The sequence below is a fragment of the Crocodylus siamensis genome, chromosome 1 (assembly GCF_052110815.1).
Source record: "Crocodylus siamensis isolate JL-2025a chromosome 1, ASM5211081v1, whole genome shotgun sequence".
Classification (NCBI taxonomy): Eukaryota; Metazoa; Chordata; order Crocodylia; family Crocodylidae; genus Crocodylus; species Crocodylus siamensis.
Genome location: NC_143395.1, coordinates 37476085 through 37496632, shown reverse-complemented (window position 1 = coordinate 37496632; position 20548 = coordinate 37476085). Strand labels below are relative to the sequence as shown.

Here is a 20548-nt window from a genome sequence, read left to right as displayed (position 1 = left end):
TTGGAAGGAAAGTCAGATGAGGAGAGGCTGAAGGAGCTAGGCATGTTCAGCTTGCAGAAAATGCACATAAGAGGGAATATAACAGTAGTCTTCAAATACTTGAAGGGCTGACATAAAGAAGAAAGAAAGCACTTTTTTTTCTCTTGCCACAGAGAAGAGGATGCAGACCAATGGCCTGAAGTTGCAATAAAGTACATTTAGACTGGATATCTGGAAAAGCTTCTTCGCTTTAATATAATGGGACAATGGAATAAAAGGCTAGGGAAGTTGTGGCCTTTCCATCACTGGAGGTGTTCAAGAAGAGACTGGACAGCTACTGTTCAGGGATGATCTAGGCATAGCTATCTAGTTCTACTATGAGTATTTCCCATACTTCTAGACCAGGGGCAGGCAATTATTTTGGGCAGAGGGCCGCTTACTAAGTTTTGGTAAGCCATCAAGGGCCATGACAGGCAGCCAGGGCAGATAAATATTAATTTTCTATTTTTTTTGTTTTGTTTTGTTTTGTTTTTTAGGGGTCCCACAGGCTGGATGGAATGGCCTGGCGGGCCACATCCGGCCCATGGGCCGCATTTTGCCCACCCCTGTTCTAAACTGTGTTGGCTGCCTGCCCTCTTTCCCCCTTCCCACCCCCCCACCCCCCACTCCTTTCTGCTACTTGTGTAATGGTGTTTTTAAGCCTTCCTCAGAGGCACTGGGTGTTAGCTACAGCCAAATCTTGGGACTTTGACTGGGGTGTGCCAATGCTCCTGCTGGGACTGAAGTCAGAGGTTCCTAGCTAGAGTGACTTGCCCCTCTGTTAAGGGGCAAAACAATCAACATATTTGGGGTCAGGAAGGAATTTTACCCCATAGCCATGGAACATGGGGGTTTTTGCCTTCCTTTGTAGTGGGGTTGTAGCCCTCTACTGGGGATCTCTTGAGCATACACTGACAACATTTTATAGAAGCAGGATGTTTGCTGACATGCATCTCCTGCTTTACCTGTGGCAGGTCAGAGTGTTAGGTCTGTGTTGTGTCAGGGTTGATGGTAATCTTATGTAAAGTTTAGATTATGGATTGTATAGGATGGTTTGGATAGTGATGAACCTGCCTCAGGCACAAGATTAGACTAGATGACCTCTAGAGGTCCCTTCCAGCCCTACTTCCCTATGATTCTATGAAATCACTTACAAGTCAGATAAAGAAATATTATACTCTCATATATGTTAACATAACACTTGATATTATAAGAGTAAACTGTTCTCCAAAATTGGCCTATAAAAACCAAAAAAAAGGGTTTTCCTGGAGACCAATTGCATGTCATTGAATTTAAGATGAACAGTAATGCTCTCATTTTTGGATGTCCTGCCAGTTTTAAAAACTGCAGCTGGTACCACACCCATTCAATTACTTTGACATCCCTTCAACTTTACACATAATATTTGCAGCAACAATACTGAATTACAAATCCAAGAGCTACATGAATGCTGAATACAAGATTACATAGGCAAATGTCATTAATAACTTGCTCAAGAATTTAAATCTAGGATTTGGAGATAGGATGTCAGTCCTTAATAACAAAGGAAAATTACAGTTATTGAAGACGAAAATTTAGAACAAGAGAGTAAAATGTTGGTCTCATTTGCAGAGACATAAATCAGAAACAACTCCTCAGAAATCCATGGAATTTCACCCACATAAAACTGCAGTAAATGAAAGTAACATCCACTTCCTAAACTATTAGTCATTCTGTGAAACAATAATAATGGAAAGGCATACCTAATATTGTCAGTCTTGTCTTCTATCCCAAAACCTTGTGTAGGTTGCTAAAACACATATTGGTCTTTCTGCATCACAAAGTAACCATACCTATATATGCTGGCTTTAGAACCTTAGAAGTGCCTTGGGGATTATCCAGAAGAAAGATGCTATATAATTAAAGCTGTCATCACTACTGTCCAGTCTGTTTTGTGAGGGGTTAAATTTTCATAGCGTTTTACAATGCCAATTTAAAAATATTTCAAAGTTTTTCACCATGATAGCATATGTGCACAGTGTTGCCTTCTTGTTGTGTGCTCTTAAGACAATTACCTTGATCCTCCCTCTGTGCTTCCCTCTTATTCCTCTTACCTTCATTCATTAAAGCCCATCTTAAAATTCCATGTCAAGCTCTTTGAGAGCCAGACTTTACTTTATCTGGTTGCACATCACTTAACATCACGAGCCCCTGATTTTCACTGGAGCTTTTCAGTGCTACAAAGTCAGTTATACCCAGTCAGGCAAGACTTCTCCCATTTCTGGATGGTATACGATATATAGATTGTCTAGCTCAAGATAAAAACTGTGGTGTAGAACATCATGACACTAAGATGTGGGGGGCTTTGGGCATGCTAGAAGGGAGGAATAGGCGGATAAGAATAGGATGGGATTCAACACCGACAAGTGCAAAGTGATGCACCTGGGAAGGAACAACCAGCACCATACCTACAGGTTGGGGAACTCCCTTCTCATCAGTACAGAGGCAGAAAAGGATCTTGGAGTCATCACTGATGCCAAGATGAACACGGGCCAGCAGCGTGGGGATGCAGTCAGGAAGGCCAACCGCACCTTGTCATGCATCCACAGATGCATCTCGAGCAGGTCCAAGGAGGTGATCCTTCCTCTCTCTGCGACACCGGTCAGGCCGCAGCTGGAGTACTGCATCCAGTTCTGAGCGCCGCACTTCAAGAAGGAGTGGTCCAGAGGAGGGCCACTCGCATGATCAGGGGGCAGCAGGGCAGACCCTATGAGGACAGGCAAAGGGACCTGAACCTGTTCAGCCTCCACAAGACAAGGCTGAGGGGAGATCTAGTGGCCTGTTACAAACTAGTCAGAGGGGACCAGCAGGCACTGGGTAAGTCCCTGTTCCCCCAAGCACTACCTTGAGTGACCAGGAATAACGGTCACAAGCTGGCAGAGAGTAGATTTAGGCTAGACATCAGGAGGTGCTACTTCACTGTCAGGGTGGCTGGGATCTGGAACCAACTTCCAAGAGAAGTGGTGCTGCCTCCTACCCTGGAGGTCTTTAAGAGGAGGCTAGATGGACACCTTGCTGGGATCGTTTGATCCCAGTACTCTTTCCTGTCATGGCAGGGAGTCGGACTCGATGATCTACCCGGGTCCCTTTCGTCCCCTAGAAACTATGAAACAATGATGCAAGTTATCCACTGTAAATTTGGTCATTACATGGATGTGCTAAGCAGACATATAAAACCTTTTATAACTTTTAACTGTTTGGAATGGAATAGGAATACAAAATGTATGTAAATTACATACATTTGTATTCAGTGGGAACAAAATTGTTATGTGGTAAGTGACACAGATCAGTCATGGCTGATTTTGGCCCCAAGAGTGCAGGGGATGGTGTACACATTAGCTCCAGGCAAGGGAGACAATATATACATGTATTTTTTCCTTTTCTATGTATAAAAGATCCTGTTTTTGCAGACATGATGAATGCAAGTTTTTCTTTGTCTCAACATGACATTTCTTTGTCACTTACAGTTGCTTATGAACTCACATTTGGAGTTGGCTAACATTTTCTGAATTTAGTATTTTGATGGAAAAATTACATTTTTCATAAAAAGTAGCATTGCTATACCTAGCCTAGAGACTCTGATAGAAGCTGTGAATGTTCATTCCAACCTCTGTATGGCCTAATATACTTCCTTTTTTTATGAAAAGCTTTTGTACGTGACAAGAAGTGTTCAGATCCATAGCATCTCACATATATTAGAAACACTGTTTACCCAGCTTCCTTCACCTCAAATTCCTTAGTTTAATAATCATCCATTTATTGAATAGCTGCAAATAAATAAAACTTCATTCCACTACTGTAATGTTTACTGGTCAGGAATGCATTTAGCCATTACAAAGGCAATCAAACCTTGTGAAGTTTACCGAATCAAAGCAAATCATCAGGCACCGTGAATTTAGAACCTTGAAACAGGCTAAAGAACAATCCATTCACTCTCATCTGGAGACAAGAATGGAAATAATTACAACCTTACTTGCTTCCCCAGAGAATTACTTGAAGGGCAGCTTGGGAACACAGTGGCAGGAAGATACATGAGTGCCTAGAAAGGGCAGGCTCTGCTCCAGGACAGTTGGGAAAATGCTGCTCTCAACAACATGGGAAGTACCACTGAAGCAACAGCAGAGCAACCCACTCTGAGGTAGTATTATCACTCTGCAGGAAGAGACCATTGCCCTCAGCTTGTCAAGGAAAAGATGTACTCTGCTACTCCTAATAGTATTCTAGGCAACTGTCTCTTTCACACGCTGTATTCAATATGTGAGCAGACCGAAAGAGACATTTAATGTAAAAGGAAAAAACATACGAAGTGGTTACCATGACTATTATCCATCTCACTCCAAAGCTCTATTAGAGGCATAGAAAAAGAAATGATTTTTTCTTGCATATAGCACACAAACATGTTCACATTATAAACAGAGCTGACTGAAGTGTCTACTATTAGCATCTTCTAATATGAATCATTGAGCAGCCATGAATTTAGCTGCCATTACCGTATTTACTTGATTCTAAGATGACCCCCCCCGCCTTTAACATGGGGGAAAAAAAAGCCCTTCATCTTAGAATCAAGCTGTTCCCTGTCCACGCCTCCCACCATAGCCTCTATACCCTACCATTTTCCCCCTCCAGCCTCCTCCCCTGTCATCTTCCCTCCCCCATGCAGTCTCTACTAGGTGCTCTTCTCCCTCCCCCTCACCTTTGGTCTATGCAGGCAGGCTCTGTGCATGCTGCAGTCTTAGGCACTGAGCACAGCCCCAGCCTGATCCTGTAACAGTGACACAGCCTGGATGGCTGCTATGGGGGGCACGGCTGGGCTGAGGCTATGCTCAGTGCCTCAGGCTAGAATGGAAACAGAGGCTGCCAGCATGGAGCAGAGGCTGGGGTGGAGTGGGGAGCAGCAACTGAGGGGTGGCAGGGCAGGCACATGCAGGGGACAGGCTACTTGATCTCCCCACACCACCTGCCTCCTCACTGCCTGTCCCCCTGTACCAGTGGGACAACCCTCCAATAAATTAAATTCTATATATGGGAAATTTTAACAAATTTTAAACTGTCCATGTGTAGAATTTAATTACTGGGGATCATCTTGGATTTGAGTAAATATAGTGACTTCAAACTTTAATCATATCAGCTATCTGCCTCGCTCCGACTTTTTTTTTAAGTTTTAGCCAAAATTTGTTAAGTGTTACCAAAACATAAAGGGAGAATATACCAACTTCCCATACAAAAACTCCTGTTTCTATGCTGGGAAGCAACCCCCTGCAAAGCTGTCAGGGACCAGCGTCTTGTTTTAGGATATAGGTTTTGTTTCCTGCAGAAACTGCTCAGATAAGCCTTTCAAAAACTATAGCTCATGTGCTCAGAAGCAACTTGATAAAGCTTAAAACTCCAAAGATTCCATCAGCAGACACATTTCTGTGGGTAGATGTGATATCTTTTATTAGACCAACTAAATACAGTAGTTGGAAAACTGTTCTTTGCAAGCTTTCACGTATCAGGTATAAACTCCGGTGTCTTGGAGAGCACAGCTGCTGAAATCTCCCAGCCTCAGGGGTTTCGAGCACAACCAAGGCTGGGAAATTGTGGCAGCTGTTATCTCCCAGCCCCCAGGGGGTGGAAGTGTCCATGGATCCTTGGCCTGGGAGACTGCAGCCACACCCCCGAACTGCCAGAACCAAGCTGGGGCCCAGCACCAGGAGGAACACTGCGAGGACCCAACATCCACAGCTGCAGGAAATCAGGTCCTGGCAGGTGGGCTAGGGACAAAAGCTACACATAAAACTGGTTTAAGTGATCAGAAACTGGTTTAAACCTGTAACAGAATAGGGCTGCTTGTACATGCAACAGGGGTTTAGTTCCCTACATTGAAATGGTAGGTTTGCAACAGTTAAAAGCCCACCATTTCAATTTAGGGGCTTCTGTTACTGTACAATGAGGGGCACGATTCTTTTTTGTTTTGTTTTTTTGCAGAGCCTGACCACCTCTCACACAACCATGGGGCAGCCACTTAGCTGTGGGAGCCCCAGTCCTTCCTTCCACAGCAGCTGCACCCCCCAGGAACACCCAAGTAGGATGCTAACAGGTGGGTGCTGCCTGGAGGGCGCCACCACCAAGGAGCGCAAGTCTGGAGCCCACTATAGCCCGGGTTCCTGGATGCCTCTCCCCACCCATCTGAGGCTGCCCGGGTGGGGTGCTAGCTGCATGGCTGCTGCTCGCAGGAAGCACCCAGCCTGATCCAACTATTCCCAGGGGACACCACCACTACAGAAGGAATGACTGGGGCCCTCCACAGGTGAGGGGTGACACAGCCCACCAGCAACTTGCCCCCCACCCCCAACGCAAGCTGCAGGAGACACGGGCAGACTGGGGGAAAAAAAAAAGAAAAAAGGATTAGGCCTCTCAATGCCCACCTCTCCCATGGCAGGGGAGGCAAGTTGTCAAAGGTTGTCACATAGCGAACTCATTTAAATCGTAAATAACCCCTACACATGTACAGTGTGATGCAATTAAACTGTAAAAAACAGCCAATTTTCATCACATATACAAGGGCCCTAGGATAAGATGCATACAGGTCTAAACAAAACCATAAACTAATATGCAATGCTGAAAACCCTGACTCAATGGTTACTTAGCCTTGGAAATGCCTAAACTCTATCCATGCCTCAGTTTCATCCTCACTCTGGATTTTGTCAGAGTCCACTAAAGCAGGGATCAGCAACATGCAAAGGGATTGGATTAGGCCCTCAAAAGTCCGATCCAGCTATTTTGGATTTTAACATCTAAATTTCATCTATATGTCACATTAAATGCCTTATTCCCTTTCTGCGTCTTGTTCTTGGCATGGAGGATGATCCTAAGTTAGTACTTCCATTAAAGTAACAGTATGGCACAAGAACAGAGAAGAGAGATCTCCTCTCTGCTTAAATATGGAGAGATCTCCAGCATGCAGCCAATTACTCAGTTTTAAGCTCTAGGGAGACTATTGCAAAATCCATACAAATAACAATTTGTGCTCCAAAAGGTTACGTACAGTAAGAAATTTGAATTTGTTCCACTAATAAACCACATGCAGATTCACATATGTAAATGTTCTTATTGGCATGGAATTCTACCTTGCATAAGAAATATTTTAAAAATATTAAATGTAAAATCAGAGTATTATACATATTTACATTTCTTTGAAGAATAAAATTATTATACTGGGTCCAAAAAAGGCAAATTAAATTTAATTATATACATAAGATTATATTTCATATTTATATGATAAGACTCTGTTTAAATGTACTACTAAAATTGTCCCCTCAAATATAGATTATACCCCTAAACAGATTTTATCTGTCAAAAAATAATGCATTTACTTATTTTAAATAACTGAGTTTTTGGCTATATACTCTATATTGGCTCTTTGATAAAGACTTCATGGAACCAATCTACAAAGTTTCATACCCTCTGGTAGAAGAACAGGTTCAGGTGTTTATTCTACACAATCCTTGGGCCTCAACTAGTTAACAATATGGACTTCACCTGGCTTCATGCCAATTCATCTCAGCTCTAGCTAATATAGATTGGCTTAATGTATAATCAGAGCATAAGTTTCCACACATCCCACTACGGTCTTAATCATTACAACAGGTTATTAGATTACTCAGTCTTTTCATGGGGTGTGGTTTGAAGCCATGGAAAGAGCCTGACCCCATTCTTACATGATAATTCTCACTGCAGCACCAGGAGAACATGGTTGAGTATAGTTTTACTGAAGCAAGCAATGGGTGGCTGAACTACTGAATCTACTGAAAAGCTGTTGTTTTTCTTCCTCTCGGGAGGACACCAGCTGTATGAATTGCAGCTCTGAGGTTGAACTAACAGTTGCTCCATTGTTAGTCTGTGTCCAGTATAGAAAGATTTTCTCTCTCCTTCCTAAAACCATCCTATTTGGGCTGTATGCTATTTCCTGGAAATATATTCATTCAGAAAGCAAAAGCCTTTTAAATGCATCAAAAGCCAGGACAATGGTCAAACAGCATCATAAGCAACAGAAATGATAAAGCAGGGTGCACTGTTTTGAGAGCATAATCTTCACAGCTATAACATTCCTCTGTGAAAAAGACTGGAAGAAATGACCAACCATTGTTATCTTTGACTTAACATTGCCATTCTTAACATTTTTGTGCAAATATTTCAGGATCTCGCTCTGGAAACAGCACACCATAGATTGAAAAAGCAAATGTCATGGAACTTATGCAAATTTGTGAATATACTCTTATTTCACCAAGATTCCTGTGTCTGAGGTTTTATACCAAAACCTCCCTCGGCCTTAAAACTGACCCACAGCTTATTGGCAGATTTTCTATTACTAAACCATGCATTTTTTTTTTGCAGGGGAAAGATCACTGTATTTATACTTTCATCCATAGATACAGCCCTTGCTGTATGAGCTTCTCCCTGGTAATCCCTGAGATAACTGGTCTTGAATAAAGACAATTAATATTAAAGTAAAAAACTTTACTGGCCAATTATAAAACTTCCACTTGTTCTCTCGCCAATTTTAACATCTGCCCTCTGCTTAAATGCAAGATGATGAATATTACTGTGATTATTAGTATTCATTTTATGGTGATAGCATTTCTGGGCCTCAAAGTCAGAACCCCCAGCATACTGGAAAAATGTCATTGCTGCCCCAAATGTACTATTCAATACTATTGATATCTTCTGTTCCTCGAGCATCTGTAATGCTTTTTAATAGAAACTCTTTGTCTCCATTATCAAAGACACAGATAACATGAATTACAGACATAAAAATATGTATTCTTATTATAGTTTCATCATTAGCCACAAACACAGGCGTTTGGGAACCCCTTGGAAGCTCCTCTCTCCCTTCACTCATCCATGGGAGGAATATTCATAATCTAAACACTCACATAGATGGACAAAGGGAAAGATGCACTTCCAAGACAGTCTTCTAATAAATTACAAGAGTCATTTCCCAACTTCAGCCCTGATACTCATTACCCGCAAAGTGTTGCTTGTTGCTTTCAAATGGCTTACTAAACTGACCCCCACTTCTTTTCCAGGTACCATCTCACTTAGGGAAGAATGTCTATGGATAGAATCCTTCTCTCATCGCTTCCACCAACATGCAACGCAGTATGTGCCAGTAGCGCAGTATCAGAATCTGACCCTGTGTATTTTTGGGTTAAGGGTGAATTCAAGCTGTTCAATACAGCTGGTTGAAAATGCTTAACCAATAAGGTTCCATTGGAAAATACATTTTCATCTATTTTAATTAAATCGTTAGTGAAAAACTAACCAAAATGTTTTAAAAAAAAATTTAACTGGACTAATCTCCATTTAAAACTGGATAGACCTTAAAATTTTGCTGAATCAGAACCTCTCTCCCCCACCAAGGATGAGTGGTAAGGATAGTCACCCTTCCTCTTGCTTGCTTTCCTTCTGGTCTCATGAATCTTGCCTTCTTAGTTCTTTTAAGTGAACAACAGAGGAAGGTACCCCATAGACTTGTGCTTAGGAAAGAGAGAGGTGAGCTTGAATCTAACCAGGGTGACATAAGTCTATAGCTAAGGTCTCCTACTTCCCAATATTCTTATCACCAGCCAAAAAGTATGCCCCACCTGCATTTTCTGTCAAGCTGGATGCATGCTTTCAGCATCAACCACTAGGTGTGCTCTAAGCTTGCCTAAAGAACTGGGGACACCCACATCTAAGCACCTTCAGACCATTTTTTAATCTTGGTAGTCATTCCTCAACTTTGGAGCTCCTTCCTCCCTGAGGCCCACCAGAGCCTGAGACTGGACATCATCTTGAAGCACCAACCTCCCTATTTGGACAGGCATTTAGCAGGCAGACTAAACTAGGATATTGTTTAGGGAGTTTATCCATTTAATGTTTTTAATTATAAACTTATATTTTATTGTAAGCATTTCTTGGGAAGGGTGTCATAAAAAAAAGATAAATAAATACATTCTCAGGCCAAAATGAAGCAATCCCCCCAAAAGTCTAAGAACCTAGGTGTTTTGGGGCCCATTCAGCACAATCAGTTTGGATCACTGTGCATCTGAAACCCTTACAATTTAAGCATCTTAGACACACAATGACTGTGCTCAATGGGCCAAAAAAACATCCAGGCCCATAGAGACCCTGGAGGCTGGTTAGGATCTGGCTCTCTCTGGGGAATCAAAAAAGTATCACTAGACAGAAACTGTCCCTTGGTTAACAGCTCAGTGTGGAAGGAGAGACAAATCCAAGAGTGACCCCCCTCTGCAACTTCCCCAGATGGGGTGAGGAACACGGTGCTCTGGAGCCATTGCTCTCTCCTCCTTGGTGGCAGGCTAGCCCAAGGAAGTACTTCTGGCCCTGGATAGGGGCAGATGTTGAGAGACTGCAGCATCATGGGGTGGAAGACATGGGAGAAATCTTCCGGCTGTACTGGTTGACAGCAGGCAGTGGATGAGGAGAGCAAGCAGCAGGCACGGGTGGTTGGAAGATTGCCAGTCAATTCAGGTACTGAGGGCCAGGATGTCAGATCTACTGTCCTGACTACAGTGGACTGCCACAACTCAAGAGAAGTCAGATCAGAGGTGGCACAGGTGAGCTGGGAGCCAGGGAGGGGCTGCCTAGTGTGGAAGCCTCCTGGAGGGGTTGTTCTCTGACAAAAGAATGAAAACTAACCAATAAGGGAAACAACCCAGAGGGCATTTATAGACTGGGCAATCAACCTTGACTTATGGATGGGGGATGAATTGACAGGAGTATTCAGTTTTTTTGTTATGACCAATTGAGACTTGAGTTGATTTGTTTTTGTTGAGGTGGCCTGAGGCAGGACTGTTAAAAAGGGCAACTGGCACAGGGCACTGACCCCAAAGACAATGCTTGCCTGACTGAATTAAGGCTGGTTGGCAAGTCAGCTAAAAATAAAGGAATTGATCTACGGCCACATGTGCCCTGGTCACAGGACCCACGACAAAACCCCAGGATAAAGGCCGCTCTCCCACCCCAGGATAAAACCGACATACAACATTGTAGAAGTGATAAGGGTAGGGTGTAAAGGCCCATGAAAAAACCCTTTCAAAGGTCCAAAGTATCACCCAAAGGAATTATTTCCCCAATAGAAGTAAGAGCAAAGTAGTGGCAGGAGAGAGAATAATATCAAAGAGCAGCTGGGTGATAGCATGGCTCTTTTTATCCTGTCATCATCCATCAGGAGGACGTCAAGCCAGAGAGGACGCAGGCCTTACAGAACCTACCCTCCATACTCCGCTACCCCAATCAGCTCCTCGTACTTCAAATAAGAGTTTACTGGCACTCTTCCAGCAAAGGGAGGAAAGTGATAACATGAAATGGAACTCAGCCTGCCTATACAAATTTGACTGCAGGTATCACTAGTTGGCTTAGAGTTGGGTATACACTACTAACACATTTTCCTGGATCTATGCCATAAACCGTTTAGTTCTGGATAGTAATTTTCTCCTTCCAGTGAGATCTGGTCATGTGTTCTAGAAAGACAGAGAACACGGGGGAGAGAGGAATGATTTCCAAGTTTGGTTTGGCTCTTTAACTTCAAGTATCAGAACATAGCCTACACACAGATTTCCAAAAGTATATATGAAATGACCTATTGCCCTTTTTATAGAACAAACCTATATTTCCCTTTTCATAGAATAAACCTAGTTATAAAATTCTTCTCAGACCAAACATGATGTCACATCATCTTCTCCCATTAATGTCTCTTTTGTCTCATGCTATCAGCCAACATAACTAAGGCTTGCCCCTGCATTCTAACAATGTAACATTCATGTTATAGAGCAGTATGGACTCACATGAGACATAAAATTTAAAATTATATACAAAAATATATAAAATTAGTATGAAAAATTAGTCAGGCTCTCTTATCACGGCTTTATGTACAAGTCCCATCTGAGAATTTTTTAAGCCACAAATTGGTAATCACTCATCTGTTGACTTCTTTCAAAAGAATGAACAGTAAAACTACATTCGTCCCGGCTATAATGGTTTAGTGGATGCTGCAAATAGGAAGGAAGTTTTACTTATATTTCCTTCATTTACTCATCTCTCAACTCTAAGAAAACAAACATGATTAGTAGCAACATGGTTGCACTTGTAGTTTTACAATCTAAGTATTCTTATCACTCTTTAGTATAAAGCCTGAACATATTGCAAAATGGGATAATAGGTCTTCAAATTAACTGAATTATATTCCCTTTATTTATTGAGGGTAACATGATCTTTAAAAGAAAAAAAAAATGAACCCATTCTAAATAAGATGTCAGACACCAACAAGCTGCAAACAGCTCCTCAAACAAGGGACCATTCATAACTACAATTCATAATCTGTTCTCATTCTTCTCAAATCTTGGCTCCATTTTTTACCATCATTTGTAACTGTCTGCCTACTTAAAAATAGGCATCTCACAAACAATGCTGTATAGCCAGAGTTCTACTGCTTTTACAGTTCCAGTTTAATTTAAGCAACGTTCTTATTACAACCCCGAAAGCAACTGTCGTAGTGACTTACTCTATTCTAATTTGAAATATGGACCCATTTCTAACACTGCTATTGCCCTCCATAAACCAAATCACAAAAAACACAGTGATCCATTTTCCTACTAATATTATTAAAGCCACAGTTTAACTGCCTCATATTTCAGAGTTGTACATAACACGTTTGTTTGTTTTTTTAATTAATTTTGGGCTCTCATAAATTCCATGTTATTTACTAGAAACTGGATAAGCTAAATGAATAAATGATATTTATGAAGCACATTTAATCTCCAAGTGCATACCATATAAAGAAAAGAAATCATTTCATCTATCAGTGAAATGCAGTCATCTCTGAAATGAAATGCAACAGCTGTTTAAAAGCTTACTAGTGAAACAGGTTGGGAATTTTTCAACAAAATATTATTTCAACCATTTATGCAGATTCATCCAAACTTCGCATAACATAATGGTTTCAACGAACCCTTCATCGGGAAAGTTTCAGCACTCCAGGATGGATTTTCCAATCAAGCCAAACACAGAACGTAAAACCAACCACTAGAGGCACAGCAAATTCTTTCAATGCCTAGGGCAGAGGTTTGGGGGTGTGAGGGGAGGATTACGCTAACTACTGGCGGGGAGAAGAACAGGAGGTGAAGTCTTATCAGCGTTCTCCTCATTCCTACAGTGCTGCAGCAGTGCAGGCTCAGGATATTGCAGCTGAGGGACAGGCAGTGGCAACGGCTTCCCCGTAGCCACTTCTGGTGCCTTGTTCACTCCCTGCCTCCCATGACAAAGCTGTGCCTCCCATGACAATGATTCCCCCACAATCCCCCAGATACAGGACTGGTCATGGGGCCACACATGCCCAGGTCCTATGGCTGTGTTGAGCCTATCATGGCAAAGACTCCTGGAGGAGGGCTCCCCTTTAAGTCAGCACCCAGGACTGGTGTGCAACTCACCTCCCCCAGTCACACTACTACCAATCACAGAATGGCAAGCAGCCTGGGTAATCAGAATTCTTACCTATAGTGTGAGAAGACCAGATTTAAGCCACTCTTCTACCTGATTTGGAGTAAAGATTTTAACTTTTGTGTCTAACTCAATGAACATTCATTAGTGTGTGTGAAACAGAACAGTGCCTTCTCTCATTTGCAGGGTGGGAGGGAAGCAAGTAGCACCCTTAAATTGTCTTGCTTTCGTCCTGCTCTAGACAAAGAATCATTTTGAAATCTCAGAAAAAATTTACAGGGTGGGAGAAATCTTTTCTAGCTCTCCTCCCTACAACACTAGAGGCCAATTTAAGTGAGGAAAAGCAGCTGCATAAGATACTACAGTGGTGGTAAACCTTGGGCCTTCAGGCCAGATCTGGCCAATCAAGCTGTGTGTCATCAAACCCCCAAGGGGTTCAGAAATTTGTTGGCAGAGCAGCCATTGGCAGAGGAGCAAGACAGTATTTACTACTCTCCTGATATCCAGTTTCTAGTGCCACAGGAAGCCCTGCACACTAGATCACTAGTCCTTGGTGAAACCAGCACATGGGGCCACTCGGTGGCAGGATCAGATGAGTAGAATCAGACCCATGTGCAGAATCCATCCCATGGATCAGGTCTTACGCCACTCATCCAGCCCATGGGGGCTGGAAATTTGAGCACCACTGGGATATTCTATTTGAGAGGCTTTTGATTAAACAACACTTGAAAGTTTCAATGTTTTGATAGATATTTAAGGAACAAAAAGACAGTACGCCATATATTACCAGTTCTGAGACTAGAGGGGAAAGCTCATAGATCACTTACAAAAAGCCTATCACAACTAGGTAGTCTATTTCTGTTCTATGAATAAACTCTGATTATTCAAAAAGCTCAAAAGAAAAACTTCTTTGAATGCTCCAAGGGCAACTTTTAAAAGGCATATGACAAATTATTGCAAAACATTGTGGGCCTGATCCAAATGCTTGGTGTATAAAGTAATACTACTTACCAGACAGGTAACTGGGAAGTTCTTCTCTGTGGGCAATGTGATGGCCCCAGGCCAGCAGCAGCAGTGGCTGCTATTTTTGCACCCCACCAAGCCGCAGCTCAGAGCAAGTGGTATGCTTGCCCTCCCACCCAACCTCGGTGCTAAGTAACACTGCCTATGTTTGTGCAAAAGCTACACAAACAGAAATTCCTTTTCAGAATGCCTCCATAGGAAAGTTGGTAATGATAACAGAACCAATTTTAACTTATTGAAAAGCACAGGTAAAGTTCCCAGGAGACACTAGGCAAGAAAATCACTGAAAGAGCCAAAATAAAACATGAGATTTGTCACATGTCTTCCTGTAAACAGCAAAGAGCCCACATGTATTTATGGTGGTAACACCTAGAAGCGAAACAAAATCCCATGAAGTCAGCTGACATCCTGAGCAATGACAAAGTCCTTAGAAACAACAGAACTTACATTAACTTCTTTTTAACTTAAATTTTCTGCAAGGCAGGCACATTTTATTCAGGTGTCTAAATATAAACCTTTACCTCCAGCATGTGAAAATATTGGCCAAGCAACTCTTTAAAAAAATTAAGTGGGCAACAGCTCAAACACCCCACATTTTCACTGATGTCCAAAAGGAACTTAAATATGCTCTTAGCACCCAAATCCATTATTCTCCTTTGTTCAAAATGGTTGAGGTGGAGTGGAGTGATCCCACACACAATGTAAGTAGATTTATCACTTTGCAAAGCATGTTATGTTGCAGCTGGAGTCTGGGTCACTAAATTGTTTTAGAAACAGTGGTGTCTGACCTTTAGGAAATGAATGAAAATGCACATCAGCACGACTGCTGAGATGGTTTATCACACTGTAATGTGAGAGCCTTAGGTTAATTGAACTGCCGTGCCTTTTATTAATATTCTGTTTTCACAAGAGAGAAAAAGCTTCTGTAAATTCAAACCTGATGATTCATTAGTGGCTTTAAATCAATACTTTTAATTGAAAAGATACTCCAGCCTCAGGAATCTTGAAGAGTTAGGTCTTTGAAAGGGGGGAGGTAAGGATTTTCATCAACAGCAGTGCCACATAAATGTCTTCACACATTTTAAATAAATCTAATCTCAGTTTAAAGTCTGAAAGGCTGTCCAAAAGGGGCTACAATATTTAGCCCCATTTTGGCAAAGACACATGAGCTTTGGTCAGGCACTACATTTGTGGAGAAATACCTTTGTCTCAGCATAAAAAAAAAGTCACTAGTGTACAGACACTCAAGAGATTTATCACCAGAGGAAAACCTGCTCTTCTGCAAAAGAACTAACAGCACTTGCAACCAGAAAAATCTCTTCTAGCCCTAGTGTACATGCCTTCATGCTTCTCTTGGGTCTTGTGGACCCCCAGTATGGCACAGTTTCTCCGCATTCTCACTCTCCAAGGGGAGGGGGGGAGGGGAGGGAGGGGGAAAGGAAGCACTGGGCTTCTTGATAACCTAAGCAGTGGTGAGCTGTCAAGTGGCCTCTGAGGACCCTCTTGCCAATGCCCAAACATTCTGGGAAAGTCCCCAGACTGTTCAGGCAGCAGCACCAGTGACTCTAGGTCTATGCAAGGGTTGGGGAGGCTGTCCCCTTGACTTGATCCATCCTGGGAGTACCCAGGACAGGTCAAGCCACAAGAAATAACTCCTCCCCCACCATTCCCACCAGTTAACTAATTGGTGGACAGCAGGGAGGAAAGAAAAACAACATTCTTTCAGGGTTAAAATTTTTCCAGGGCTCAGGACAGCACCAGCTGTAGCACATTTGCCTCCCACCCCAAGCACAGAACCAAGGTGGCCCTAGAGCTGTGACACCTGGGATGAGTGGAGCCATGTGGGCCTCTGCTAGCTGCTCACTAACAGCCTGTCCTCTATTCCAGCAGGGGAGAAGCCAGGCTGTCAATCAGTGGGCTCCCGTAAAGGAAAGGAGACGCAAGGAGTAGACTCTCTAGACTACTCTAGCAGGGGAGCATACTTTTGAGGCATCTGGGTAGTTCTCCAGCAAAGGGGCTACGATGTCTGTATACTCCAGCCCCAGCCTTGTTTTCCAGAGTTAAGAATTTCTTAGCACTAGAACAGAACACCTCTCCATAGTCACAATTAGCACAAAATAGATGAGTGCTGCATCTCACATGCCTGGTGTAACACACATGCCAAAATGTTTTTCTGAACTGGCCTCAATCTGCTGCTGCTACATTTATTTTTTCCAGTTCTTCGAACAATGGCCACCGCAGCTTGCATGCAATGTGTTGGTTCCTCAAGAGCAGACTCTTCCCCCACTAAAGAATTGAGACAGAACACCTATTGGGGATGTTTTAATCCTTCTATGGCAACTGACAATGTTCACAATTAAATCACTAAGCAAAACCCAGAGTTACAACAAGAAGGATTTAGAGCAGGGCACCCAAGAAGGAACATATTTTGCAAGGATATAAACACTTGTCCTTTGGGCAAAAAAAAAAACAAATGCCAAAACAAAACAAAACCCCTAAAAAAACCCAACTTCTAAATAATGAAGGTCAGAAATAATCTTTCCCTGGAAAGCATCTTATTTCATAACGACATATTACAGAGTATCTTTCACATTCCTATAAAACATGACATAGCCATAGATAAGATACCAAACTCAATAGATCACCAGTCTTAATTCACCCCTGTTCCTACACATTAATTGCTAAACAAAATCAACATATGATGCTTAATATGTACAATTATTGCAAACTATGAAATGTATAAAATGATAGTATAAGCCATCTTGCCAGTACCAAATAAAATGGAATTTACGTATAGAGACAAGGGGAGAAATAACTGACAAGTACAGAATCAGTCACTAACTAGAAAAACCAATGACAAAGATATCTGACTGATGCCCAGCCAAACTATTTTTTAAAGTCTGTTAACTTACAGAATGATGCACAGCATACAAAAAGGTATCTACATACTGCACTGAACTCTCTCTACATCCACAGAATAGATTAAGAATGAAATTCCATTGCTAACACATATGTACAAGCCCAAGCACAAGGAAACAAGGGTTACTTTGTGTTATTCCACCTTTGTGCCCTCAGGATTCCAGGCTCTACTGGAGACTGGCACGGCTGCTACCATAAATTACAATAACCACAATAGGGCCAAGTATGAGCCATAGTTAGCAGCCTATCAAAAATTGGGGCGGCTGCCCATTAATTTGACGGACAGAACATAGGGCCCCACAGCTATCTCACAGGTGGAGTGCAGTGTACCCCCATGCCTCTGATTGGCCTCAGTGGCCCTGTCCCTTGTGGCTGACTGGCTGACTGCCATGAGGCCCCACTCCTTATCAGGAATTGGAAAGAGGTGTGGCTACATTACAGGCAGCCTTCATAGCCAATTAGTGGCAAGGTGCGGGGGTGACAGCTATCTTGCCAATCACCCTTCAAGCAGGCAGACCCTCCCCCCTGTGCCACAGGGTGCTACAGCACCCTGAGAACTGCTCTCTCTGCTTGGGAAGCCAGCATTTTCTTTTCAGTATGTTTTACAGATTTCATAGGCAATGCTAGGTTTTGCAAAAGCTGCAAAAAATCATGATTTCAGTAGTCTGCAGACTAATATACAACTTCCACACTAAGTCCAAGACTGGAAGCAACTAACAAGTTCTGCTTACTCCACTCCATACCCAGGCCCAGCAGTTAGGCAGAGAAGACAGCCATATGGGTCTTGAGCCCACACCAGCCTGGAATATCCTATAATCCTTCACAGCACTCCAAGCTACAGCTGCAGCCTCTTCAACCTTCACTGTCTGTCATACCTTCTTTTGTGCAGACCCATGTATGATAGACTAGTACAGTGTTTGCATTGAAAAAGTTCTCAGCATGCCAGTTCCCAGCATGCCATTTACACCTCTTATAGGACCACAGCAGCCAGGCTGAAGGACAAGAATTTACCAATCTAAAAGATCTAGGAACTGATCATCTTACTTCTAAGAATACAAACAAGAAGTAAAAAGTATACCCAAACTAAGCAAGCACAGACATTTCTGAATACGCTTAGTAAATAACTGTGCATCACTAAACAGCAACTGACTTATAAAATTGGGAGACTACTGAAAAAAAAATAAGTTTCCAGCTTAATTCAGTGCCCACTGAAGTTTCTGGAAAGTATTTCACGACAATTATAGGCAAGAATCAAGTCTTAGGCATAATTCCTGAAGGACAATTCACTAGTAAGGGTTAAAGAAACAAACACAAAATGTTCCTGAAGTTAATACCAAGTACAACCAAAACACCTGGAAAATAAACAGAGGTCATACTAAGGTTCCTGATGGGGAAGGTGATGCATCCATTCAGCTGAAAGTGATTAAAAGCAGGCTACTCAATTACCTTCAGGTGATGGGGGAGGAGGAAATTCGTCGGTGTCCATGCTACTGTATTCACAAATGCTCTGGTCACTTTTACAGAAATGAAACCCCTACAAAAAAAGAACATTTTTAAAAAATAAGCATCATATCCACATTTTCAGGCTCTGATTTTAATTATAGCAAGGTCTTCTTTCACTGGGTAACTTAACTTCTTTGACAAAAAAAAGTACATATGGGCCTTAATTTCAGAAGACATTTACTGATATTTTCTTTTTTCTAAAGAGCTTATCTCCCATTTGGGTACTTACAATAAAAGGTCAAATGTTCAAACTGTTCTATACCCAGCTGCTCCCATTGTGATGCAGATGTCCAGAATATCAAAAGAAGCTCACTTTAGTGCCTACACAGGACATGAACTCCTTTTGGTAATGCAACGTGTGTGTGCTGGGACAAGTGGAATTCTAGAACGCCCACTGGTCATCCTAATGCATTTTCCATTCGGCAATTAAGAAGCAGAAATTACCAAGTCCTAGTAGCAAGGAGTTAACTACTGGTAGCATGTTCATTAACCCGGTGCTGAGGTATCTTTCCCTTGCAACAAATAATTCACTTTTGCTAGCCTTGCAGTAATAATTTGCAGTACCGCACAGAGATCCTTTTGTTCACTTTGAAAAATAACAGTCCAAGTAGTAAAATGCCATAATTGTCCTTCCCAGGCTTCTGCTGAAGTTCTTTTTGTTAAATTTAGGATAGAAATGAGAAACAGGTTTAGTTAAAAAAAAATTCTAATCAAACACACCCTTTAAAATCTTTTCCTTTTCTAGAAAGGTTGAGAATCTTGATTAGGTTCTGTCCTCTACTTATAGGAAGAGCGGAACAAGAATCATATCTCAGCTTCCAGTTCCCAACTTTGGCTTACAGAGAAAACCAAGCTTCACCCCCCACACCCCACCCCCTTATGCAGTACAGACAACTAATCACTTGAGTAGGCCAGCATTAAAGTGAAAATGGACTCTCTGCAACACCACACATTTTGACCTAGAGTACATACTAGGGCCACATCCAGATGAGCACAGCCACGTGCTATGTGGTGCTGCAGACGTATCTGTGGTGCCACACACCTCACGTTCCGTTGTTCTCCTCACTGTAAAGGAGCAGCGCAGTCAAAAAAACTCTTAGGGGAAAAAAAAGTGGAGCAGCACATGTGGTGGCAGTGTACAACACATGAAGCCAGAGCCTGGCCAGCCAGAGCAACACTCAGCTGCCAGCCAGGTTCCACACAGCAGTATCGCCACTGCTACCACCCTGGGAGGCCCTCAGGACCCCAGGTAAGGTTGCTGCTGGGGCCAGCACTGGACTGTCCCCAGCCTCCCCTATCCCACCTGGACTAGCTTGCCACACACCAGAGCACATATAGCACAGGTGTTCCTTGGGGACAGTGGAACAAGGTGCATCACCACTAGTTGTCCCCAGGGAACCAAACATCCATGCACATCTGGATGCAGCCTAGGGGCATGTCCTCACATGCAAAAAAAAGTATACACCCCTGCACTTGGGCTTTGGTGCAGGGCAAAATGCCCCACTTCAGGGAAACTGCTGTTTCCTCACTCCTCCCAGCTCCCAGTGTGCTGCAGGAGCCAGGG

The 20548-nt window shown here is 42.6% G+C and overlaps 1 protein-coding gene across 3 annotated transcripts in view; it reads right to left on the bottom strand.

Moving 5' to 3' along the window:
• The window catches only part of ARHGEF10 (Rho guanine nucleotide exchange factor 10), a 197132-nt gene that overhangs the window by 156997 nt on the left and 19587 nt on the right, over window positions 1-20548 (bottom strand). For all 3 annotated transcript variants that reach the window (XM_090033304.1, XM_090033312.1, XM_090033322.1), the window contains exon 2: window positions 18928-19015. In XM_090033304.1, the coding sequence (XP_089889430.1) occupies window positions 18928-18967 (40 nt within the window). In that variant the 5' untranslated portion in view covers window positions 18968-19015. The remainder of the gene's footprint in view (window positions 1-18927; window positions 19016-20548) is intronic.